Consider the following 26,269-nt stretch of genomic DNA (forward strand, 5'->3'; position numbering starts at 1 on the left):
TATATTAGTATTATTATTAACTTATTATTTCCATGTCTAAAGAACAGATACTGATGATGTAGAATAAAGTCATCCTCTTTTTTTTAACACAGATAATCTATAAAATGCAGGATACCTGTGGTTACCTGTATCATTTGAAAATATTTTGAGCATTGCTCAGTAAAAACCCAATGCCCACAGCCAGAAATGTGGTTGTGGGATTTACTCACATGTTACAAAGGGGCACACACTGGGGTAACAGCAGAATGGCGAGGACTGGTGGCAGTGGAGTTCCTTACTATTGGTGCCCTTGAGCTGTGGGCTACTTCATTCTGAGGCAAACAATATCCCCGTCCTAATCTGGAGGGATTTCAGATGCATCAGTTCATTCTAGGGACATCTCAGGGTTTCATTCTCCCCAGTGACTCAGTGTACCATAAAAAAATTCCACTGCTGGATCACTAACACACACACACACACAAAAGGGGGCTATCCAAGTCAAAGGGTTCAATTTATTCATAAAGGATATGTTTCCTTGAACACGTCTCTGACCCCTCCTGTTAGAAGATAGAACCTTTTATGTACAGATCAACATCAGGCTTAAAGACTAACTTTAGGCAGTGAAATACAGACAGGGGTCTCCCACAGGTGAGGCCTTGACCCAGGTGAGCACATGGCAGTTCTACGGGTGGTACTCTGAAAATTACACTTAGAGAAGTCTTGGGGATTCCACTGAGAGAACATTGCCACACTCTCATTACTTTAGTCATTTGGGATATCAAATGGGACTTGACCTTTCTGATTTCCAGAACCAAATAACCCACTACATCTACACCAAAGAAAGCATGAGGTGGGCTGGCCCTTGGAAGCCCCCATCTCTCTGCCCACACTCCCACCAAATATGCCTAAACGAAGGGCATTCAGTATTTAGTCAGCCATGGTGGACCCGTGAGGGCTCCAACAAACCTCATGAGTATTAACTTTGTAAGTTTAGGAGAAAGTACTTAAAAAAAAAAAAAGAAAACAGCCTACACAACAACAAAAAAAGCGTCCTCCACTTTGTCCATTAAAGAGATTATTGGTGAACCCCTTGATGGCCTCATGGGTCATTTCCCCTCTTGATTCACTTAACCTTTGGACACAGTCTCATTGGGAAGTGATTCACATGCTTCTGAAATCTTCTGGACTCTCTGCCCCCACCCCCATACTCTGAAATAGAAGCCTGTGTCTACTTCCTGAAAGGCAAAGGATTGCCATTTATTTATTTATTCAGCTGTGTCTTACTACCCATGTTCAAGGCAGTGAGCGTGGCCTTTTGGAGGATAAAAAGAGAAATCCTACCCACATTCCACTCTCAAATAGTGCGAAAGTTATTTCATGGTTGGCATGATGCCCTAAATACGGAAACACAAGCCAGGTCAGCGATATCCTGAGCCGTAGGCCCCATTGCTGCCCTCCTAAGTTTGCAAACTCCACAGATGTCTTCTGGTAAACAAGACTCAATGTGCTGCACTGTGTGACTGTGCCACAGTCCTTCAGCCTGGTCCCAGTCCTGGCCGCGTGCACGGACTCTCTGCCAGTCTCATTGCACATGGATGGCCTCGTGAAAGTCTGCATTGTGCTCACTCATCAGTCTCGGCTCCTGTACTCACTATGGGGACCTGGCAGCTTGTCGGGTTTGGTTTTTATTTTATTTTTTCCCCCAAAAAGAGGAAATATCATTACAATATTAAAAATGGCCATTTATATTTCACTCCCCTAAAACTCACTGAACAGGAGTTTACAGTCTGAGGATATGGGGGGCGGGGGAGGGAGTAGCTTTGGGTGTTTGAAGCACCCCCAATACATAGCCCTCTCATCCATGACAAGATGAGAGATTTGTCTACCTGCTTTTTAAATTTCCCTCCTGTACTATATTTCTGTCTTTTCCTCTCCTGACCAGAATGTATACAACATAGGAAGACTATCTGCCAGGGTCTCTAGGAAAAGTGTACACACCAAGCTGGAGAGATTCCTCTTCCATTGGAGGAATATTGAGTTCCTAGGACCACAGTATCTGCCCCTAGAAAATTATAGTCAGAGTCTCAGCAGAGCATCAACAGAAAAGAACGAGAGAAAGATGACTTTCTGAGAACCTGGGGAAGCAATGGGTGCATTGACTGGAAAAGTGAAAATGGGGGGACGATCTGGGTTAGAAGGGAACTTGGATCTGATTTTGAACCTACTGAGTTACAAAGAAGGGCACACAGTAAAGCCTATGTCTGGTCTACTAGATACTTGGAGATATACAACTGGAATTTCGGTGGGAAAACAGGGCTAGCATTGTAGATTTGGAAGTCTTCAACATAAAATTAGGGTGGAAACCATAAACATGAGCCCTAGCAAAACCCATAGTAGACAAAAAGAAGAAAGAGTAGGAGTCGTAGGTAGAAGGAGTAGAATTGCGGGTTCTCATGAAAGCCCAGAAAGTTTCAAGAAGGAGAAAGTTAATGACAATAAGACAATGAAGCCTTTGGATTTGACAATAAGTCAGTTCTCAGCAACCATGGAAAGGAAATTTCCAGGAGACTAATAAAGTGCAGACAGGTCTGAAAAACTGGCTTTGTCTTGTCCAACCCCTTCACCTCCACCACATTTAATAAATTCACTTCAATGAAGAAAGGAATTAAACGTTCAATATCTGCCTATTAGATTATCTGACTCATAACATCTTACTGTCAAAACGTCATTTCTATCTGAACATGTACCTAACCTTTACAAACCTCGGTTTCCTCATCTGTAAACTTCCAAGGTCACAATTCTTTGGTCCTTTTGTTACTGATACCAGTCATTATATTGGGGAAAGACTATAAACTAAGAAGGGTCTACAGAAATCCATCTGGGTTCCTTTGACTGGTGTGTCCTTTTGTGACCTTGAAACCCTCTGGCCCTCACTTCTTTGAGCTTACTTTCAGTAACCAACTCCTTCCCCAGGGTTTCTTCATAACAATCATCTACCTCCCACTTTTCCAGACAAAAGAAAGCATCCTTTCTAAGAAAAGAGTGTCACTTGCTTCCTGAAGCCCTCTCCTTTATTATCTCTGGGGTTCTTGGCCACCCCTCCCACAGGAGAACAGGGATTTCTAGTGCCCTCCTTCTGGGGGGCCTCGCCCCAGCATCCCGTCTTTGTATGAGATTGAATCTGTGTGTGGGGACAAAGCCCCCAAAAGCAGTTTCCAGGCTCTCAGCCTCACATAGAAAGAAAGGTACTGGCTCGGGTAGTAAATGGCCATCAACTGTGATCAGAGGGCCAGCAGCTGTGGCTAGTTGGCCGTCAGCTGTAACCCATAAGCCATTGGCCACTAATATAACGGCTGTGGCTACGCTAGCAAAAGAATGGGGGCTAGCAAGAAGATGGTGGCTGGCAAGCGCGGACGGCTGTTAGGCAGATTATGTAGATCCTGCTTCCTGTGTCTCCAGCCCAGCCGCCAGCGAGAAATATTGGTTTGACTCCCCTACTTATGGCTCCATGGGTGTTCCTTTTTGGCCTTACCGTGTCCTGCGTTCTTGGGCGGGGAGTGGGAGCTGAGACCCTGCACAACAAATGACGCAGCGAGCAGGGTCCCCTGCATGACACAGTGGCTCTTCATTTTGAGAGCATGTATACACATTTCCTCACATCCTGGTGCTGTACCCGTGTTTTATAACTGACCTCAGGCTGGTTCTGATGTCTCGTACGAACAACAAGGCTAACGTAGGGAGCTGGAGCTGCCTGGCCTCGAGTCCTGAGCTGAAGTGAACTTGTGCTTAGTTCCAGCTAAAAGAAGCGTGTTATAAAGGGTGTGATAGACTCTTTTACACTCTTCTCCATTTGCTAATCATAATTTGGCAAGTAGAATTACTCTCATTTGGAGCTGTAGTATAGATGTCCCAATGCTTAAAAAAGAGAAAGAGAGAAGGAGGGAGGATAGGAGGAAGGAGCATGTTTTATAAAATTAGATGCAATGCAGAGAGACGGTTTACAGCAGCTGAAGTGTTTTACCTTTAATAAGCATCCATACCAACTTACCACTGTTTTACCAAGCTAGCTAACCGTAAATCCTTCAGTGCTTTTATTATAGTGCGTTCTTAATAACTTAAAAACACATAACATTCATTATTTATTCATTGTTTTCACAGTTCAAATTGCAGCTCCTACATGTAATCAGCTCAGACCTGAGGAAACCAAGAGAGAATCTAGGAGACTCTCGGGCCTATAGCTGGCCCTGGGACATCTCCCAACTGTGCAGAAGATAATCAGGGTTTATTCTTGGGCCCCTTGAAGGTTCGAACATGCCCTTCCCTCCACAGCAGCTCACCACCTGGGAAAAGAAGCCCTGGGCAGTCATCCTCTGTAGAACCTCATGACTCCGAGTCACCCTCAACCAGGTTTCTTGTCCTCATACTGTGGACATATGGGGCCAGATAACTCTTTTTTGGCGGGTGGGGGGGTAGGTCGGGACTGTTCTATGCTTTGCAAGATGTTTAGCAGCATTCTTGACCTTTACCTACTAAATTCCAGTGGTAGTTCCTCCCATCCCAGGTCCATAGCAAGTAAAATTGCCCTTAATTAAAAAACACTGCTCTGAGCCCAGAGAACCTTTCTCTGTGATACCAGTTGAGTCCCCAGAAATCCTCCGAATCCCTTACTCTGAGATTTAACTATGGAATGGATGGTAAGAGATTTCCAGTCACCTTTCCCCACAAATCACTCCTCTGTGCATTTCTCCTGCTATGTTAGTGTCATACCCAGCACTCCCTACACACGTGCTCTCTTCCAGTTGCTGCTCTTCCTACTTAGTTGTCAAGTCCAGTCCATTTTTTTTCTCCAAAAGCTCACTTGTATCTCTCTCCTCCTTTCCATTCCTATTACTGTTCTTCATTCTGGCCTCCATCATCTGTCACCTGGGCTACTGGAAAAGCTTCCTAACAGGTCTCCTTGTCTCTTGTCTCTTGCTTTTCAGTCCCTCCTTCACATTGTCCCAGATTCCTAAAGACAGACCACATGGCTCCATCATTCCCTCCTCGGAACCTTCATTAGCTCCCTCTGCCACTGATTGTAGCAGGTCAGCAAGCTTTTGCTTAAAGGGTCAGATAGTAAATATTTTAGGCTTTGTAAGCCAAACCGAAGGTATTATATAAGTACTTATATAACCACTTAAAATACAACCATTTCAAAATGTGAAAACCATTCTTAGCTCATGGACTGTAAAAAAACACACAAAACACACAGGTGGTGAACTGGATTTGGCCATGGGCTATAGTTTGCCCATCTATGGCCCATCTATGGCCTAGTAAGTGAACTTGATGACTGTTTATTTATGGCTCTGATGATGGCCACACTTCTTTTTCCCACAGCATAGCTTCCGTGCTCCCCACGCTGCTCCTTATCCTCCATACACAGCCTCGCGCAGGCCCGGTGCCTTTGTTCACGCACTTTCCTCACCTGGATTGCCCTTCCCGAGCCTTTTCTGTCTATTGAAATTGTACCCCTCAAGATACTCTCAGATGCCACCTCTTCTATGAAACCTTACTCTGTTCCAGCGGGTCAGAGTTAAACGCTTTCCCGGCTCTGCTGCTTTTCCTTTGTACCTCTACCTAGAGCTGGTTTCATCCTCCTTTGTATGCTAGTTGCATATACGCCCAACTGCCCCAGGAGTCTGTGAGCCCATGGAGGTGGAAACATTGCCCCTTCCTAGCCCCCCAGCACCTTGCAAAGTACAGTAATGGCAGGGAGTATTCTATTGAGCTTGTGTGTGAAGCATTGTGTGTTCATCCTCACCAACCTGTGAAGAGATTCTCATCTCCATTTTATGTATAAAGAATCTGAGGCGCAGAGAGGTTAAGTCAGTTGCCCAACATCACACAGCTAGTAAACGGCAGAGCTGGAACCCAAACTAGATCACTGAGCTGCAGAGCCTGGACTCTAACCACTGTATAATATGTAATAGGGACTCAGCAAAAAGAGTGGTGGTGTTGAAGATGGGTGCCATACCTTAATATGCAAGTTTGGCCACCCCGTAGATAGCATTTCCATGTGTCTCATTGAATTTTTAAAATATCATTGGGAGGTTCTGGCTGCCTGCCTGATCATTGATTCAGCTGTCTGAGTTAGCACCGTGCTATCCTGCAAGCCTGTCCTCTTTTTTTGTTTCTAATGTGTAGTCAGAGTGTTTGGCATTGGTTTTATAGGGATTTTTCCCTCAGTGAGGTCCCTGATCAGTTTCCTGAGAACTGGCTTTGAAATCTTGCAGTGAGAACAAATGGGATACCATTTTCAAATAGAGCTGAGCAAACTAGGAGAAACAAACAGAAAGAAGGTAATTCTGGTCTTGGAATTTATGAGCATCCCTATCTCAAAGTTTAAATTTCAACTTCCCTTTGATCTTTGGATTTATGGTGAGTTTTAGTAGGTTGTTCTTTGTCTCAAGAACTTAATATGCTTTCCTCTTCCACTAAGAAAGATAACTAGACACCTTGCACCCACCCCATTTAAGCCTTGGGGTAAGCTTTGTCTTCTATATAATTTAGTTTGACTTAAATAGAGACAGAATCATTTCTGAGGGGATTGAGAAGATTGAGAACCATAACTTTCTACCTATAGCCAATGCTGTGATCACAAAACATCCAGCAGTCTTATAATAGCTGTTTCCTGTCTAGAGCCACTTACCGCCCCCCATCACCCCCCCAAGCCACCACAGGGAGTGACAGGTTATGTGTAAGCACTGAGTTTCCGGAAGTGATGTGGGAACAAGCCAGTGTTAGCCGTCTGTGGAAAGACCTCATGGCAGACTTCTTGGTGGCCTTCCCTTCCAACAGACACATGATAGATAAATGTAGATGAATGATGGTAAGAGAAGAGAGACCTCATAAAACCCTTCAGCCCTTCTCACTGGTGTTTAGAAGCCAGGTTTATCTTTAAAAGCTACACCATACCTAAGCTTGCAGGTAGGCACCTTTGCTAAGATAGGAAAGTCTCTAGGCTTGTTCTTTACCTGTTTCTAATTCACTCCGGAGGGAACCACAACCTGCTTCTTTGCTCACTGCCATGTGGTTGTCTTTTTTATCTCCTCCACCCCTGTTCTCCATCATCTGCTCGTTTCCATCCCTGGTCCTGCCTCCCAGCCATCTTAGCTGCTATCATGTTAGGCAGTTATTTTCTCATCTTGCAGCAGGACAGACACTGCAGCGTCAGATAATCCTCTCTCCTTTTACTTCCATGTTTGATGAGACAGCTGCTTTTCTGAGCAGAGCCACTACCAGCGCCAGCTCAAAATAGTATGTGGGGTTTTGGTTTTGGTTGTTTTCTGTTCGTTTGTTTTTCACCTTTTCTTGAAGAAAAAAAAAAATACAAGGTCCATTCCTTATACATTCCAGTTCTCTATACATTCATGGTTGCCTTGCCTAAATTTCAGACCTGTAGCTCCTTTCTCCCAGTGTTGTTTTTTCGTTTTTGGTTTTTCTGAGAGGGCCTCGGAAAATCAGCAGCAAAGAGGCCAGTTTGTTTAATTTAAATACACTGCAGCAAAATGAATGTAATTGTCCACACAGGCCACCTGCTACCTGGCAGGTATCCATGAGTCAGAACGATAGAAATGGAGACTGAAGTGTCTCCTTCTGTTACCATGATAACAGCTTAGCGCAGAGTTTTTGTTGGGGGGGGCAGATGTGTGTGGAGGGGAGTGTGCAGGTATCAATGGTCCATAGAGGGTACGAACTCTCAAAATCAGGCTTTCTGCCACAAACCTCTGTGGACTTGATTAACTGACTATAATGTGCATTTAAGGAGATTTTAAAAATGCATACCTGTTCCACGAGGGGGAAAAAGAAGGTGGTAGTTTCATGGAGTCCCTACTGTGTGTCGGGCTCGGTGCTGGGGATACCTATACATGCCTAGAAGAGTCATGTCATATTCCTGCTAATGACAGCGCCTTTCCCCTGTGCGCTGGCTCTCTGTGCCGCAGTAGGCGAGTCTCTATCTCGGCTCAGATGCCAGGTGTGGGGGTCACAGTGTCCTCGGGTCACTTCTGGCATTGTCTGTACCCGTTTGGGCTCCCGTATTAGATTTGTGTTCTAGACAAGAGACCAAGTCATAATCCTGTTTCTCACACGTCTCACTCTTATTGGAAACTGGCCGCCTTATCGGAATGATTGACAATTGACTGTCCTATGGAAAATCATGTTGAGCTTCAGCAGCGAGAAGTCTTAACTGATCCCCATTACTTCTGGCTCAGACACATGGTGCTATGATCCCAATATGCCTTGGTTTCTCCTAGCGGTTTGAGGCAGTTAGGAGACCCAGGGGCCAGTCTCAGCCCCTGCTCATTGATTTGTGACCTTGTGACCTCTGTTGGCCTCAGTCTCCTCAAAAATAAAATGGACATTGGACTAAAACAGAAGGTATTTTCCTAGGGTCATGATCCCTCTGAAATTATAAGCATAATTTCCGAACTATTTTCTTGGGACGTGACACATAGTTTTCTCAGGTTCTCAGGGTTTTTGCTGATTTAGAAGAAGTGAAGAGCCAGCAGACTAGAGAGCTTCTCAAATTATAACATTTCTCTAGCTTTCTATTTCCAGCAGAATTGTTCCCAACTACAAAGGCCCTCTGTGTTCAGAGAACCTGAGTTACAGGGCATTTATTGTGTTTAGTTATTGGTTAGACACGTGATTGGCCTGTGCTGTATTCAGGCCTTTGTTGTAGGTTGTATTACAACAAGATCCAACTGTCCTTACATGAGGAAACCTTAAAACACCAAGGAGCATGTTGCAAAGTGTCCTTGCTTCCCAGGCTAACTGCCCCTCTCCTGGCAGCTTAAACTCACGATTGTTTTATTCTTTCATTAGTCAGCTTACCCCCACCCCCGGAGCCGCCTGACTAGTTCCTCCACCTTTACCGACTAATGTGTGATTCTCAGGTTCCCCCTAATCTTAAGGTCCCCACTGTGATGCTCCCTCTGCAGCCTCCTTCCATGCCCCTCATTCTAGATGGGTCTGTGTTGAGTGGAGTGCTTGGCAGTCTCCATGGGGAGGGCCTGCCTCTTTGAACGTAAAGCCCACCTGTGCTTTTGAGACAAGGTACAATTGCACAGCTCAGTGCTCCAGCCTGATTTTTAGCATGTGTGTCTGGCCCAGACCTGTCAAGAGGGCAGAGAATGAACAAACTTCACCAGGTTCGTAGGTGGTTGTCAACATGCCGAGGGTGCAACTCAGGGCTGCAAACACTGTCTCGAACTGTCTCTGCTCCTACACTTCAGTTTGTACATGCAAGGAGGCAGTGCGGTCCAGTGGAAGGGGCACTGGGTCCCGGGGCCTGGGTCATTAGAAGGACCTCATTTCAAACTCTGTCGTAAGACAGCGCCATCCTCTGTGTCTCTTCACAGCCTCCACTTGCATGGGGACCAGAGGAGCAGCATCTCTGCGATTGGCTGAGAAGGAAATCGATGTAGAGTACTTCACAGCTCCTCACACGTTGAGTGGCAGGGTCTCTCGCAAGGCTGAAGTCACCTTAAGGCTCAGCCATGTGCATGGTTGTTGGCAGATGCCTCGTGGACTGTTGGACTGAGGGCTCTGTTCAACGCTGGCTCATGGCTGTAAGCCGCCCTCAGTTCCTGTCCACATGGGCCCTTCCACAGGGCAGCTCACGAGATGGCAACTGGCTGTATCAGTGCGCAAGCAAAAGAGAAAGTGTGTGGGCAAGACAGAAGCCACAGTCTCATGACCTTATCTCAAAAGTGACATCCCATCCACCTGATTCGTTAGAAGCAGTTAGTGCTCCCAGCCCACATTCAAGGGGAGGAGGTGACAAGAGTGTGACTACGGGGAAGGGGGGTTGTCATTGGGTGCCATCTCAGAGGTCTGCCCACCACATTTTAGTTATCTAGTTAAAGTAGTTCATACACAGCTTTATCAATGACTGATAAATACTCCCTAGAGATTATTGCCTGTTCTGGCTGCGTTTCCCACTTTCCATTACAGAGGAAAAAGGGTTAGAAACGTGATACACCTCATTGTCATTTAACAAATATTTATTAAGCATTTACATGTGGTAAGCGCAAAGGTAAGGAAGAGGTGCGATGAATGCTGGTCAGGGTCCTGTGAGAGCCTCTCAGGAAGACCTGATCTCTGACCCTAGAGGAGGTGACAATGAAGTGGACACCTAGGGGACCCACCAGGAGGAGCTGGTCAGATGTCACAGAGGAAGCAGTGCTCCTGGTAGAGAGAACAGCAAGTAGAGGCCTGAAGGCCAGACAGTGCAGTTCTTTCGCTATATTAAAAGAACTATTGTCAGTCCTTTTGCTTTTTCTGTCTAAACCACCCAGGAACGGTCCGTTGACATCCCTTGCACCACTGTATACGTCATCCAAGGTCAGCCCTGGTCTCCAGGCCTTCGTGAACCCTCAGCCTCAGGCCTGACTAAAGCATGTGCACGTCGATTGGCTGCGACTCGTGTCTGTCCCAGGGCCTTTGGCATTTACTGGCCTACTGGGATGCCAACTTGTTAGTGCTCTGCTGGAACCAGCATTCAGTGGGCTCCTGACAGCTCCACCTAAGCATTGTTTTAATCCAACATGACCCTAAAATCAAGGGCTGGAGTTTGAGATCCATGGGGGAAATTGTGCCTTCACAGTGCTCCTAGCTTTTCTCTCTCTACTGCTCTGAACAAAGACAACTTCTGGAGTCTGGTTTCTATCTTCATCAGAAGGCATGTCCTGGGCAGCAGTCCCAGGAAGGGGGCCTGATTATTTTCAAGCCAGTGGTAGGCAGTAAGTTTCATTTCCTGACCTTAGAGTCTAGTCACATGTGGCTCTTCAGCCCTGCCCGTCCCTCGGCCTCATCTCCCATCATCATCTTCCTTTAACATATTTGCAAAGGTTCAGTTTCATGTTCTTAAAAAGCAACTATTTGCTCGTCACGGTTCTTGCAGCTCTGACGTCCAGTCCTTCGGCAGCGGTGCTTAGCCCAGATGTCACTGAGGAACATGTATTCAGTACTTGCCATGTGCTTAATGTCAGGTTTGCCCCCCGGGACGACCGATAGCTGTCCCACAGTAAAGTGAGTGTGAATTTCATAGGCCACACACTCAGACCAAAAGAATTTTTTTTTTCTTAACTGGGCTTAATTTCTCTCTCGAATGCTTATTGTCTGAGCTGAACATTTCCAGGCAAACTCTGAAGCCAGGCCCTTCAGAGGGTCTCATGTCCCTTCCTGTGCCTGAGATTGGTACCATGCCTTGGGGACTTACGCGGGGTCTGTGGTGTCAGGGGAGGATCGTCCACAGCTCCAGCTTGATCGGTCCTTTGCTTGTGGACAGGCCTGGTTCTCACAGGCAGCAGCCCTGTTCTGTGGCGGAGGCTTCTGAATTCATAGGTTCCTCCATTATCCAGGGTCCTCAGTGGATCTCACTGGGGTTCTGACTCTTCCATAATTGAGAGACAGCGTCAGGCTCTTATCTCTCCCAGTATCAGCCTGTGGGAAAACCATCAGCTGCTGGGGTGCATGGTCCGTCCTTGAGGCTGCTCAGGGAACCCAGACAACCACCTTTATTCTGGTCCCCTCAGCCCTCAGACGCCCAGGAGAGGCGGTGTCTACCGGTTCCGTGCTTTGCTGCGTCCCAAACTGTGCTAGCTCATAGGACCCCCTGCAAAGCCAGGCCTCCGCATCGGACTGCCTTGCCTTTTTTGTGGCTTCTCACACCTTTCTCCCAGCTTCCATATCTAGTTTGGATTTGGACTTAAACTGCTAGATTTGGCTGTTCGTAAGCACTCTCCAAACCAGAATGAATTGTATGCTTTATTATTTCCTGCCTCTCCCATAAAAATGGCCAACAAGCAGGGGTGATGGTACTTAGAGGATGAATGGTGGAGGTGGTTCCCCAAAGTGCAGTATTAATATGCGCTACTGTTATCTAGCCAAAACAGGACTCCTAAAGTGCTGATAAATCAGTTGGGGGGAAAAGATAGATACCCTGAAAAAGTAAGTGATCATAAATGTTTTATAACCACTGACAAAAATAGGAGAAAGTATTTCACAAGATAGAACATGTTTAATTGTCAATGGAAAATTATTATAAAAGTTAAGCAGGAGTAAAACAACAAGCAAAAAGAGATCTTGTAGTATTCCGTTGTTTGGATAAGCTACATTTTGTTCATCCATTCAGCAGTCGGTGGACTTTTGGGTTATGTGCACCTTGGGGCTATTAAACTATTGCTAATGAACATTTGTGTACTAGTTTTGAGAGGGCACATATTTTCATTTCCCTTGGGTACATACTCGGGAGTAAATTTGCTGGATCATATGGTAAGTTTATATTTAACATTTTAGGAAACTGCCTAACTGTTTTCCAAAGTGGTTGTACCATTTTACAGTCCATCAGCAGTGCACAAAGGTTTCCGTTTTCCCACATCCTTGGTATTCTTCTTGAATGTAGCTTTTCAGTGAGTGGTATCTCATTGTGATTTCAGTTTTCGTTTCCCGAATAACTACTCATGTTGAGTATTTTTTCATGTGGATTACTAGCCCATTTGTACATCTTCTCTGGTGAAATATCTGTTCGTCTTTGTTTTGTGATTGGGTTGTTTATCTTCTTATTATTCAGCTGTTCTTTATATGTTCTGGACACAAGTTTATTTTTTTCTTTAGTTTGTGTTTTAGTTCAGCATTATGTAACTATAATTGCCATATGCTTTTAAAATTGCCATATAAAATTGTAATATACTTAAAGTATACATTGTGTTGATTTGATATAAATATATATGGTGAAAGCATTCCCCCCATCCAGTTAGTTAACATATCTGTCTCCTCACATGTATATCTTTTTTGTGTAAGAAAATGTAAGTTTTACTCTCAACAAATTTCAATTATACAATGCAGTGTTGTCAACTATACTCACCATGTTATACATTAGATCCTCAGACCTTATGCGTCTTATAGCTGAAAGTTTATGTCCTTTAACCAGCATCTTCCTATTTCCCCCTGCCTCCTAGCCCCCCCACAATTACATTGCTACCTTCTGTTTCTATGAATTTGACTTTTTTTAGATTCCACATGTGATACCGTACAGTATTTGTCTTTTTATGTCTGCCTTATTTCATTTAGAATAATGCACTCAGGGTCCATCTATATTATCATACACAACAGGATTTCCTTTCTCTAAAATTATTTCGCTAAATAATATTGTACATACACACCACATCTTTATTCATTCATCCACTGATGTACACTTACGAGGTTGTTTTCCTATCTTAGCTATTATGAGTAATGCTGCAGTAAACATGGGAGTATAGGTATCTCTTCAAGATCCTGTTTTCATTTTCTTTGCATATCTACCCAGAAGTAGGGTTGCTGGATCATATGGTAGTTCTATTTTTATTTTTTAAAGGAACCCCCTGTAATGTTTTCCATCGTGGCCGCACTAATTTCCATTCCCACCAATAGTGCACAAGGGATCCTTTCCTCTGTCCTCACCAACACTTGCTATCTCTTGTCTTTTTTATGATAACCATCCTAACAGGTGTGAGGTGATATCTCACTGTGGTTTCGATTTGCATTTTCTTGATGATTAGTGATGATTAGTGAGCCTTTTTCATGTACCTGGTGGCCATTTGTATGTCTTCTTTAGAGAAATGTCTATTCAGTTCCTCTGCCCATTTTTTAATCGGATTGTTTGTTATTTTGCTATTGAGTTGTTATGTGTTCTTTATATGTTTTGGATATTAACTCCTTATCACATATATGATTTGCAAATATTTTCTCTCATTTGGTAGGTTGCCTTTTCGTTTTGTTGATGGTTTCCTTTGCTGTGGAAAACTTTTTAGTTTGATGGAGTCCCACTTGTTTATTTTTGCTTTTGTTACCCTTGCTTCTGGTGCCAAATCCAAAAAGATCTTTGCACAAGTTCTTTATCAGATATAATTTGCAAATAATTTTCCCAGTCTCTGGCTTATCTTTTTATTTTTCTCAGTGGTGTCTTTTTATAATAGTTTTATTGAGATATAATTTACATACTATACAATTTATCCTTTTACATTGTACAATTCAAGTTTCCCAGCCCCAGACAGCCACTGATCTACCTTCTGTCTCTATTCTGGACATTTCATATAAATGGAATCAAACAATATGTTGCTTTTTTAACTGGCTTCTCTTACTTAGTGTATTTTCAAGATTTATCCATGTTGTAGCACGAGTACTTACTTCCTTCTTATTGCCGAACCCCATTTCATTGTAAGACTCTACCACGTTTCATTTAAATCATTCATCAGTTGATGAATGTTTGGATTGTTTCCACTTTTCTGGCTGTTACGTATAATGCTATGAACACTTGTGTACAAATTTTTGTATAGACATATGTTTTCATTTCTCTTGGGTATATACACATAGGAGCAGAATTTCTGGGTCACATTGTGCTCAACATTTAACCTTTTGAGGAACTGCCAGATTATTTTCTAAAGCAGCTGCACCACTTTATATTCCTATCAGCATCTTATGAGGGTTCCACTTCCTTGTCACCACTTGTTATCATCTGTCTTTTTTATTATAGCCTTCCTACTGGGTGTGGAATGGTATCTCATTGTGGTTTTGACTTGCATCTCCCAGATGGCTAATGATGTTGAACATGTTTTCCTGTGCTTATTGGACACTTGTGTTATCTTCGGAGGATGTCTGTTCAGGTTCTTCCCCCACCTTTAAATTAGGTGACTTTTCCTTTTATTATTGACTGTAAGAGTTCTTTATATAGTCTAGATACAAATCCCTTATCAGATATAGGATTTGTAAAAACTTTCTTCCATTCTGTGAGTTGTCCTTTTACTTTTTTAAAAAATTTATTGGGGAATATTGGGGAACAATGTGTTTCTCCAGGGCCCATCAGCTCCAAGTCGTTGTCCTTCAATCTAGTTGTGGAGGGCGCAGCTCAGCTCCAAGTCCAGTTGCTGTTTTCAATCTTAGTTGCAGGGGGCGCAGCCCACCATCCCACGCGGGAATTGAACTGGCAACCTTGTTGTTGAGAGCTTACACTCTAACCAACTGAGCCATCCGGCTGCCCCTCTGGAAGCTCAGTGGCCGCTCGTCTTCAATCTAGTTGTGGAGGGCGCAGTTCACTGGCCCATGTGAGAATTGAACCGGCAACCCTGTTGTTCAGAGCTCGCGCTCTAACCAACTGAGCCATCTGGTCGCCCCAATTACTTTCTTAAAGATATCCTTTGAAAAAAAGTTTTTAATTTTGATAAAGTCCAATTACCCATTTTTTTTTCTTTTGTAGCTATACTTTTTGCCTAATCTTTTCTTCTAACGGTGTTATAGTTTTAGTTCTTATATTTAGTATGATCCATTTTGAGTTAGTTTTTACACATAATGTGTAAGATAAAGGTCTAAGTTCATATTTATTTGTGTCATGGAAAGATGTCAAAAATATGCTAAGTAATAAAAGCAAATTGCAAAGTGATATGTGCAGTATGATGCCATTCATGCAAAATTTAAAAGCACGAAATAGCATATATTATTCAGAGTTACATGTGATACATAGGTAAAGAGTCCTTCACCAAAGTCTTTGATAATGGTGGCCTCTGAAAGGATAAGGTGAGGGGACTGGGACTGGAAAGAATTGGTGGTGAAAGGGGTCTTCAGATTTATCTGCAGTAAATTGGACACAGTATCAACAATTATCAATTCAGGTGGTATGTTATACTTTTTAACTTTCTGTATTTTTTTAATTTCTCAAACTAAAACACATGCGTGTGTGTACGCACATGCGTGTGTGTACGCACGCACGCGCACACACACGCACACACACACATCAAAGTAGGAACGACGTATGGAGAACAAACGTTTCTGTGTAGTGCAGCGCCCACACTGGTCACGGCAGTGAGGTGAGGCTTTGTGCGTGCAGCCTGCCAGCCTGTTCAGGCCGGTTCTGTTTGTATGTGGGGTTTCTGAGCTAGATCCCAAAAAGATCATGATCTTCCTTTGAACTCATTTGCACACTTTGGCTTATATTTTCTCAGTTTTGCTGCCACAGGAAACCCCAGTCTATCGGCCGTACTCAGCTGCTCTTGCTCTGAAGGGCAGTAGAGCCCAAATCTCAGTGAGCTCCCTGTAACTAGTTTTTCAATGTGATCCCATTGCTCCATGCTTTCTCCAAAACTACACCAGAGCTTTCACAAGTAAAGTTCAGTTTCCAGTAAACACGTGTCCTTTGTCACCTAGTCCCTGCAGGATGGCCCACAAAGGACCTCGCTGTGGGTGTTTGACATGTGCAGTGTGGCAGTCCGGATGTCCTAGCTCCTGGGAAACAGCCTGCCGCTGAGCTCCTGACACACAAACGCAGGCACATGTTTCAGGCGGTCTGGAGCTGCAGAGATGCAGAGTACACAGCTTCGCCCTTGAGGGGGAAGGGGTTATTCCAACATCTCCCACTGACGAGCTGTGTAGCCTGACACGAAGCTCTTACTCTTACATCCTTGTTTTTCTCCTATAAAGTGTATCCAAAAATGTATGCCCTTTATACTCACAAGGTATTGTGAGGATCAAATGAGATGATGTCCGTGAATGTGTTTGCAAACAAACATGGAAGATGTTTGCGTCTTATTTCCCATTGTGTCACCCCACCCCTCTCACATCCTTGACCCAGCTCTGCTCAGTCTGTCCAACTGAAAGTCCTCTGCTTTCCCTCCCACTTTGAGTCTGTTCTTACCGTGTTCTCTCTCCCTCTTCTCCTTCCTCCCCTGTTATCCTCTCCCCCTCTCCCTTTCTTTTTTCTTTTTCTTCCTCTCTCCAGTCCTGGAGGCAGCCTAACTCCTTTCTTTCAAACGTGATCGTGCAGTGCATTGCACCATGGAGCTGAAGCCCTGTTGCTGTCTCAGACTGACCAAGAAAAAGGACTCTCCCCTTCTTTAAAGACATAAGATACCTGAGATAACATATTTTGTCTCTTTGATTCTCCCAGGCTCAGGCCACAGGATCGCCACAGACATCACCCACTCATGGAGGCGGCCACCCAATGCCCATGCCCGTCCGCTCCACTTCCGCTGGTTCCACGCCCACTCATTGTCCACAAGACCCGCTGAGCGGCGTCGGAGGAGACATGCAGGAGGCCTTCGCACAAGGTGAGTTTGGGAGCAGAGTGTGAGGGAGAGCTGAAGGGCTTTGCAGACAGAGTCAAGATTCTTACTTTCTGGTATTCTATGCGCTTAGTTTTAAATGATCAGATTTTTATATGTGATATAAATAAGTCAAGTGCTGACCCGTTCTCATTAGGTGGGCTGGTCTCCAGCGGGAGGTCCGCAGGCTTGGTATGTGTGCAAAGAACAGGCCTCCTGGGCTCCGGGGCTCTTTCTTCCAGGTTGTTGGAAGTGCCTTGTCCTTTGGGCTTTGCTTCCTCCAGAGGAATTGGATGGAATAATTCTTAGAATCATGTGCTTGCCCTGGAAACGCTTTACAGGAAGCCCGAGCAGGAAGAATAGCTCTCTGAGTAGGACTTTGCTGAAGACACATCAGCATGGGCTTGCCACAGCCGTCTAGGGAGTGAGCGACCAGCAGTGATACGTAGTTGGGGGAAGACGACGTGGCTAAAGATGTATTGTTGGGGTGGAGACATAAGCCAGGGAGGCAGTAATGCTGGAGAGTGAAGTCGGGCCATAGGCCAAGGAGCCCCTTGGATCAATCCTTGCTCTGGAACCCAGCTCTTTGGATTGTGGCTAAGAAGTGTGGAGTTGACAGGGCCCTGCTCTGCAGAGAGAGAACAGGGAGGAGAGCAATAGACTTGGGTACCTGGTGCTCCTGATGTGCCTGGAGCTGTGGGGCTGCCGCAGCCCCTTCTCCCCTTCGGTGTTCCGCCCCATGTCCAGGCCTGGCATACTGAGCCGTTTGCTCCGCTCTCTCCTCCACATGCCCACGCACCCACCCAGCATCACCCTCTGCTCTCACTCTTCTCAGGTACGAGGAGAAACCTCCGCAATGACCTGCTGGTGGCTGCTGACTCCATCACCAACACCATGTCATCCCTGGTGAAGGAGCTCCACTCAGGTGAAGCCCAGAGCTCCCACCCACGCCCTGCTCACTTCCTCACCACGTGGTAAAACGTCCTCACAGAGCACACACACCACCTCATTTCACCACTCAGTCTTTTTGCCTTCTAGGAACACAAGGGATGTCTTCACCCAGAGAGTCCTCTCCCACGCATGATCACATAGAGTTCCTTACACATTTCAGTTTCTCTTAAGAGTTCACCTTGTGGAGGAAACACCACTCAGAATTTAAAGAGATTCCGATCTCTAAGTACAGCGAGGCCCCATCCTCACTTAATGTGTCTTCCACCTGTGCCCCATCCACAGCTGCTCTTTCCCCAGGCCTGACCGAAGCTTTCCTGGATGACTGCAACCGAATCAGCCACAAAAGCTTCTGGACTTTCTCCCAGCTGCCTTTCTGCTCTCTCCTATTTGATTTGGTCTTGAAACCCTATTCTCTCCTTTTGTCCATGACTAGGCTCTGATTTCACTTGAAGTTCATGACCTGCGTCTGTTGCTTCCTTCCCTCCTCATGTTCAGCCTCATCTAGGACTTCTTTCTCAGTCTCTCCTTCATGTAGTTCTTTCAGTGATTTTTCCAGAGACCCTTACCTCGTGGCATTTTTCCCCTTCTATAAAACCCAGGAAAGGGGGGGGAAAAAGGCCATTCCCATAGCATCATATCTTTAAGAATCCCTATGAATCCATCAGTTTTGTAGCTGCCAGACATATACTGATTTTTTTCTTTTTTTTGCAGTGGTCAGATTCTCATGTTACGTATTAAACAAGTGGGTTCCTTTCCTACATGATGTAGGTTCCTTTCCTACATTCATACAGATGGCCCCCTTGTTTCTTTTCACTTAATATAGTGCTTTTAAATGCCTTGAAGTAGTTTAACAAGGTTATTAAATAAAAATATAAAGCAATTTTCCCATGAACTATTCAAACACATACACTTATTCAAACACATATATTCAAATCATCAGTCCATGTTCCTAGGGAAGACAAGCCTGGGTCGTTCTTTGGACCGCCAAAGCATACACCTTTCGTGTGTTATGGGACCAGACCAGGGTCTGGCCCATGGCTTTGCTGTCAAATCTGCCTATTTTCATTTAGAAGAGAAAAAGTGTGAGGCCTAGATTGTTTTTTCCAATACATTTAAGATAAGATGCCGATTCTCCTGTGCAGGCAGCGTTATGGTGACACTGTCCCCATTTTGGTGCCTTAGTCCCCTTCAGAAGCACTGCCCCCTCCATACATGCATGTAAATAAAACAGTTGACTGCCTTTGAGGTGACTTCACAACAGATTAGAAAGTGTCTTCCCCAATATAGCTCCTCACATTTCAGATGCCAGAAACCCCACATTTAGAGGGAATTTCTTAGGGGATTTCAGGTTATAGAATTAACCACACTTGTGTCTCGTGGTGACTTCTTAGGGTTTATGCAAAATAAGTGGCTCACGAAGTCATCACACTAGGATGAGAGGTAACTAGACATCATTAACACAGAGTGCAGACCAAACGTCTTCACAAAAAACTTAAAGTTTAGGGAGGTCCTTGGCAATCTCTCATAGTAGGAAAGGCTGCCTTTTAAAAAATCAAAGTGATGTACTGGGAAGGTACCTTAGCGATCATGGTGTCCAGTCCCCTTACTTTAGAAATGCAGTGAGTGATTACCAGAAAAGGGGTGTGCCTATAGCTGTGTAGCTTGAAGGGGCAAGGCTGGCCGTAGGATTTAGGTCTTAGGAACATGAAGCTGACGCTCTTCCGCTTATCCCCACATAGGACAAGATGTCAAATCTGCAGTCCCGTGAGGACCCCTTTCACTCATGCTCTGCTCTCTCAAGCGCTGAAGTCCATACGTCGATGTGGACTGAGTCCACACGGGGCACAGTATCGCTATAAAATGCAGAAATAAACTCCCTTTACACGTGAGCCCGCCAGTTTCTCAGTGAAGGGAAGAGCCTCACCCAACACCAACACATTTCTACTCTCTCTCGAGGTTTCTGTTAGGATGAGATTCGTTATTCAGATTATCTTTACATATATTCTATACAATAAGGACATGCCATTTATAACTCTAGCTTACCCTCCTCTTTTTTGAAATATTTTCACAAATAACAGACCCATAGAGTTGGGTAGGATCTTAAAAGTCATTTCTCCAGCTTGCCTCCCAAGATAAAAGTACTCTGGTTGAATACATCTGGTGAGCTCATTCATTGGGCAGGTCTCCCTCATCGGGGAGCCGAAATCTGCCTTTCTGTAAGCAATTTATTGTCGTTCAACCCTCTAAAGCTACGCAAAGTTCAATCCTCCTCTTTATGTTGCCTTTCAAGTATTTGATGGCAGACAACATGGCTCTCCCCTAAGCCTTCTCCTCTTTAGGCAACTCTTCGCAGTTTCTTCAGCCATTCCTAATGTGATGGGGTTTTCACTTTATCGTCCTGCTTGCCCACACCGCGATGCAGCCGAGTATTTCAAAGCCCCAATTCAAAGTGAGTTCCCAGGGCTGAATACACTTCTCCTTATCATGGGGGGGTCTTCTCCCTGCAGAGCACAGTGAACTGTGACCTCCCTGAGCAGGCCCCTTGAAAGCAACCTTAGATGGCATTTGTTTGTTCCCCCACATAGCCACATTGCACTGTTCAGTCATTTTAAGATTGTTATCAGCTAAAACTTCTTGGTCGGTTGGTTGGTTGGTTGGTTTTTACAGAAGACAGTTAATCTAGGTATTCCTCACCATGCACCTTTATGGTTGCTTCCTTTAACCTGAATGTAAGATATTACATGTATCCCAGGTGGATGTAATCACTTTAAGGAAAACAGGCATAGAGAAGTGGCAGCCACCCCCACCCCAGTCACCAGGGAAGCCAGCAGCAGGGACATCAGACTGCTCTGCTTCTATGGGCTCAGGACTTCTGGGTGGTGCTGGGGCGTGGCCCTCACAGGGTGCAGACTAGATGAGTGGAGGCATCCTTGGAGGCTGTAGCCATGAGCCGTTAGCTAGGGTTCATCCCAAGCCTCCCGAGTTCCTCCCTTCACCCCCTTCTGTGCTTGTCCTGTGCTGAAGGGTCACGGGCCTCCTTGGACTTGTTTTCACAGCAGAGGAATGTGCACAGGAAGAAGAAGAGAAGATGCAGAATGGGAAAGACAGAGGTAAAGGCAGCTCAAGAGGACCCCTAGTTTGAATGGGAGCCAGAGCCATCTAGCCTTTGGACGAAATCCCCTTCTCCCTTTTGTTTCTGCTTTCCTTCCTGCTGCTACCTTCCCCAAAGCTTTCAAATCCCCACAGTTCCTTCTACCTACTTTTCCCAATGGACCGTCCAGTTTTTCCATAGAGGTGGTGGTGTCAATGGATCAACAAAGCTTCCTGATTTCTGGTACTCTGATAGATGCTTGGGATACAGGACGTAGATACAAGTAAAACAAAACATGACCTATTGCCTCAAGGAGTTTATAATATATAGTTTGGAGAGCAAGACTAAGATACGCAAAATAAACAGGAGGTAGAGTGGCAGGAAAAGTTAGTCATCAAACTTTGAGTATATGATTATAAATATAAGAACGGAGGGAGTCTGAAAAGGAAGAGATTATTGTAGGCAGAATAGCCGAATGGTTTTGTGGCTTCAAAGAAGAATAAAAAGCAATGAAGAGAGGTGTCAGCAAAGGAGACTACAGGCAGACCTTGGAAATATTGCAGGTTTGGTTCCAGACCACCACAATAAAGCAAGTATTGCAATAAAGCGAACCATAATCTTTTGCTGGTGGAGAGTCTTGACTTCGATTTGTAAAAAACACGTATCTGTGAAGGAGAAGAAAACAAAGTGCAATAAAACGAGGTCTGCCTCTAATGCCTTCCTAGTCTTAGCATATATAAAACCTACTTAATACTTGCTATATGTGAAGAGCTGTGCTAGATGATTTCCGTGTATAATCTCATTTAACCCTTAACAACCCTGTGAGATACATAATATTCCCATTTTACCGATGAGGAAATAGGCTCAGAGAAATTTAGATCATGTTGCTATTAAGTAGCAGATATTGGGTTTGAGCTGGGTCTTTCTGACTCCAAATTTCATGTTAGAACCGTGCCTGGCGCGTAATGGGATGTCAATAAATTAACAAATCTAAAGAAATAAACAGGGTGATGTGCTCTATAGAGAGCACGTTGTCAGGGAGAGAAATGGAGTGCTGTCCCGAGGCACCGAAGGCATGGAAGTTCCCTGCTGGCTGCTCTGCACTTAACACCCCCCCTCCTGTTTGATTTCATAGCCCCATGAGGGAAAGATTCAGGACAAGGCTCAGGGTGGTTAAAGAACTTGCACAGATAGTAAGTGGCAGAGCTTGGATTCAACCCAGGTTTCTCTAATTCCAACGCCCATGCTTTAGTCTGAGCAGACTAGAATACTAAGTGAGGTGAAGAAAGGGAGGATGGAAAGATATCAGTACAGGCAGGGGATCTGTGATAGGAAAGAGGAAGCACCATGGAATGGGGGGCGGGGAGGTCTGCAGTGTTGTTTGCACCCACAGGGGCTAGTGGGGAGAACAGGGAGGGCTTTGGAGTGTCAGCAAGGGCACTGAAGTTTTCAAGGAAGAAACTGGGAGGGGAGGAAGAATTCCTTCAGGTCTGAAATCATCTAGCGAGCCAGACCAAGGCCTGAGAGACAGTGGACCAGAGCTGTGATGAGTTGATGAGGAGGACACATTTGGCATGCATGTCAAAAGGTCAGAAGTCAAGGGCAGTGGTGTGGGCAACATCTAGAAATGCTACAGAGAAACGTAGGGAAGCCTACTTCCCTGTGCCCATAGGAGACTGGAAGAAGGCAGGAGGGTGGTAGTGCAGAGGTGAAGAGAAGTGGAGATACACAGAGATAAATTTACACTTATGTAAACACATGCTCCAAACACAAGCACTCACGCACACACACAATCCAACCAGATCCTGGCATCCGTGTGGAATGTTCTTGGCTGAAGACGTAACAGCTGCTGCTTTGGCCTCTCTTCCCATATACCCTCCCTTCCCCAATAGCTTTTCCCATGGCCTCTCCTTAGCCTCCCTCCACTCCCCCAAAGCACACAGAGGGCTCTGTCCTGACCACTGGAGCCTTTTCCTGACCATGGACACCAGCCCTTAGTCCTGGGTCCCGTCTGGACGCAGCCTGCCTCCCATATAGAGCCTGGGATGGTTTCCTTTGCCTGGTGTCCTCTCCCTGTACACCTGTGTTGCCCTATCAGCATCTCTTCTTTCTGTCCCTCTTGCTCTTAGTATCTCCTCATGTCTCTTTCAGTGCATATACCAGAGTTGCTGTATGTCCGTGTGAAATCTTTTTGTGAGAATGCCTGAATTTCTATTTCTGTGGCTTTTAGGTGTCATCCCCGAGGGGAAGAGTGTTAAGAGTTGGGGTGAGAGATGGATAGGATATTTTAAAAAACGTTTGACTTTCAACATTATAAAGGTCCCAGGATATGTCTCTGTAGCTAAAATGTAGCTGTTAGGTGGGTGTAGTTCTAAAACCAGGTTTTTAATGGACTGACTGGAATCTCTGCCATGATCTGGGCATGAGATTTTACTACTAACTGCAGTAGCTCCTGTCACATAGGCATTCGAGAGCAGTGACTATCAACCAGAGAGAGAGAGAAAAGATTTGCTTCTTTGGGGTTGAAATCATGCTGACATAATATAAACACAACTTGGTCAGCACCCTGTCAGGCAAACAGAGCTCGATGCAGAAACCTTGAGAACCAAATGGACACTTCTGAAGAATTCATGACGGAGCCAGACTTCCCAACCACTTTCGCCCCCGAGGCCTCTACCTGCCCACCTTGGCTGTCTGTCTGGCTGCGTCCTGGGGAATGCTTCTGCTCTGCTGGGGTACCGTTCCTATTTGGCTTCCCCTCACCCCGTACCTTGGGTGCTGAGCACTTGTACCCAAGACTACACAGATAAAACAGATGAACAGACTTTCCCTCACTCCTGTCACCTCAGAGCCCTGAACGTGTCTCAGCTGCTCCAAGCCTCATTGTTTGCTCTTGTGTTCTTCAGAATCGCCTCTCCCAGAACCTGCCGTCCACGGTGTGGGAGCTGTGCATGAGTATGCACACTTAACACTGCTGCATGTCTGGTAGACTGCTGGTAGTGGCCCTCTGTGAGAATAGACACACGTGTTTGATGGGCCAGGCAGTGTCCATGGTTCCGGGGTGAGCGAGACTATGATTTTGCGTTCCCAAGCAGATATGTGTGCAGGAAGGAAAAACTGCCCTTATCAAAGGTTAATTCATTTCACCTTGTTCACTTTCAAGACCAGCTGGCCTGTGCCCCCTGATGGAAATCGTTTTAAGGTGGCTTTGGTGCCTTTTAGTGTTAGTATTGCTTTCTCCTGAGAGGCACGTGTCTCTGTGGCTGTTTTATGTTGGATGCAGGTGCCAGTTATAGGTAGTATGACCCTCCCCCATTTTCATTCCTGGTCGGGAAAGCTGGCCTCCAAGGAACAAGGGGAGAGGCAAGTCCAGAAGCGCCCCGGGTGCAGCGGTCAGGGAAGCCCCTGGGAGAAGATCCAGGGTGGGAGAGGACCCTGGGTGTGAACTCGGTGTTTTGTTTGTCTGTGCTGCACAGGTTAGCGGAGGAGCCAGGAGAGAGAGGAAGAGCGGTGAGTACAGAGCGTTCTCTGCGTTCCCACAGCCCTTTCCCTCCATGTTCCCTTCCCTTTGTTTCCCTCCTTTCTTCCGTCATACCTCCCAAGCCAGAGCCGTCCTAACAGGTGGAGACCCAAGTTAGGCTTTTCTTTAAAGAGCCCAGCTGAGCCCCTTCCCTTTGCCCAGCCCCGCCAGCATAGCCACCCGGCTTGGGGCCCTGTGCTGAGCGTGGGTCTGGGCCTCAAGCAGGGCTTGGTGTTAGCTGTGCTGGGACGCAGCTGACAGACCAGAACCTGCTGGCTGGACAGGCCCTGGGATCAGCCCTCAGAGGTGGGCTGAGAGCTGCCCACACCCTGGGGCTGCCTCTGCCTCCTGGCTGCTGTTCTCCCAAGGTCAGGGTCATTTCTCTCTGGGGAGCCAAACCACAGCCAGCATGCCCCTGAGCTTCCGTCACCCAGAGCTGTAACCTGCTGCAGTTCCTCACCACACACCTATTTCTGTCGTGCAGGATCACCCTGACTCTATGATGCCAACCACGCCGTTTGCCATGGCACATGGCCAAGCTGCACCTTCTCTCTTCCAAAACTATTTTAAGGAGTACAGGTTTCCCCACAAGCAACTGCCCATTGCCTTTAGGAATTAGTCTTTCACATTCTTCCATCTCAGGACCTTAACTCTTACCTAGTTCCATTTCCAAGTTATTGCAGTTTCTGAGCATGCTTGCTAAAAGGAAGGGACAAAAGTATTTGGACAATCAGTCTATTCCAGAGAAGAGTTTTGTCGAGGATAAGATGCCTTTAGTGCAGCCTTGAGATTTCTCTTTAGTTTTCCATCTTTTCTTCCCTCTTCTTCCCCACTTCTTGTGTTTAAAAGTTTGGCCATCTTCCTTAGTTACAAATCTTCCAGGCAGAAAAGCCAGGGCTGCAGTCTGTGATCCAGAAAAGAAACTTTACCAGACCCTTCCAAGTAATCTCATCCTGGAGTAGCTTCCGGGCCTTTTCCTGGCACCCCCGGTCCCCATCTGCACCAGGTCCTTGAAGGGCTCTGTTCTGCTGGCACCCTGAGGCCTGCCGTCTCTGAGCTGCACTGAGTCAGGGCTCCTGCAGGCAGCACCCAAGCTGCACAGCTTCTCCCGCTGCCCTGGAAATCACGGAGCCTGCAGGGCTTGGGCAGGCTTTTACCTAAACTCACTGCACATTCATGCATGGCCCTTCCCGACAGCAGCCCCAGGCTGCCTCATCCACTGGGGAGTCAGGAGCTGACTTGTCCTTCAGGAGCCTGCCAGAGCCCCTTTCCCCAGGGCACACGAACCCGGGGACAAGGAAAGGCAAGTCGGAGCCATGTGGCCTACCACCTCTTCCTGCAGCTGAGGACACTAAGACACACGACCCAGGAGCTGGTGCCAGAACTAGAATTGGCACTGGGTCTTCTTCTCCTAACGCTGTCCCTAATCCTATCCGAAGTTAGGAGAAACTCACCAGTGGTAGAGTCAGAAGAAAACAGGAAAAACCTCAGGTGGCTGTTTCAGGGACCCTTACGGTCTGCTCTCTTCGGCTTGAGGCAAAGGCTTTCCTCCCTCCCGCTCAGTGTTTACAGACATGTCTCCGACCTCTCTGCTCTTCTCAGTTGCAATTCTTC

The 26,269-nt window shown here is 45.8% G+C and overlaps 1 protein-coding gene and 1 long non-coding RNA gene across 23 annotated transcripts in view; one reads left to right on the forward strand and one right to left on the reverse strand.

The window, feature by feature from the left end:
* Nucleotides 1-26,269, forward strand: part of DTNB (dystrobrevin beta) — a 185,464-nt gene that overhangs the window by 157,468 nt on the left and 1,727 nt on the right. For 5 of the 22 annotated variants that reach the window (XM_081068501.1, XM_081068512.1, XM_081068516.1 and 2 more), the window contains 5 exons: nucleotides 16,940-17,099; nucleotides 17,929-18,018; nucleotides 20,335-20,493; nucleotides 21,101-21,154; nucleotides 24,612-24,645. In XM_081068501.1, the coding sequence (XP_080924627.1) occupies nucleotides 16,940-17,099; nucleotides 17,929-18,018; nucleotides 20,335-20,493; nucleotides 21,101-21,154; nucleotides 24,612-24,616 (468 nt within the window). In that variant the 3' untranslated portion in view covers nucleotides 24,617-24,645. Of the gene's footprint in view, nucleotides 1-16,939; nucleotides 17,100-17,928; nucleotides 18,019-19,783; nucleotides 19,928-20,334; nucleotides 20,494-21,100; nucleotides 21,155-24,611; nucleotides 24,646-26,269 lie in introns of those variants that run through there. The other 17 variants (XM_081068519.1, XM_081068518.1, XM_081068503.1 and 14 more) reach the window with 5 other exon arrangements.
* Nucleotides 13,956-26,261, reverse strand: LOC308505809. Its single transcript, XR_013994624.1, has 3 exons — nucleotides 26,110-26,261; nucleotides 25,313-25,559; nucleotides 13,956-17,721 (listed from the first exon to the last, which is right to left on the reverse strand). It is a non-coding gene; the product is annotated as an uncharacterized lncRNA (long non-coding RNA).

This window comes from Rhinolophus hipposideros (assembly GCF_964194185.1).
Source record: "Rhinolophus hipposideros genome assembly, chromosome: 12".
NCBI lineage: Eukaryota > Metazoa > Chordata > Mammalia > Chiroptera > Rhinolophidae > Rhinolophus > Rhinolophus hipposideros.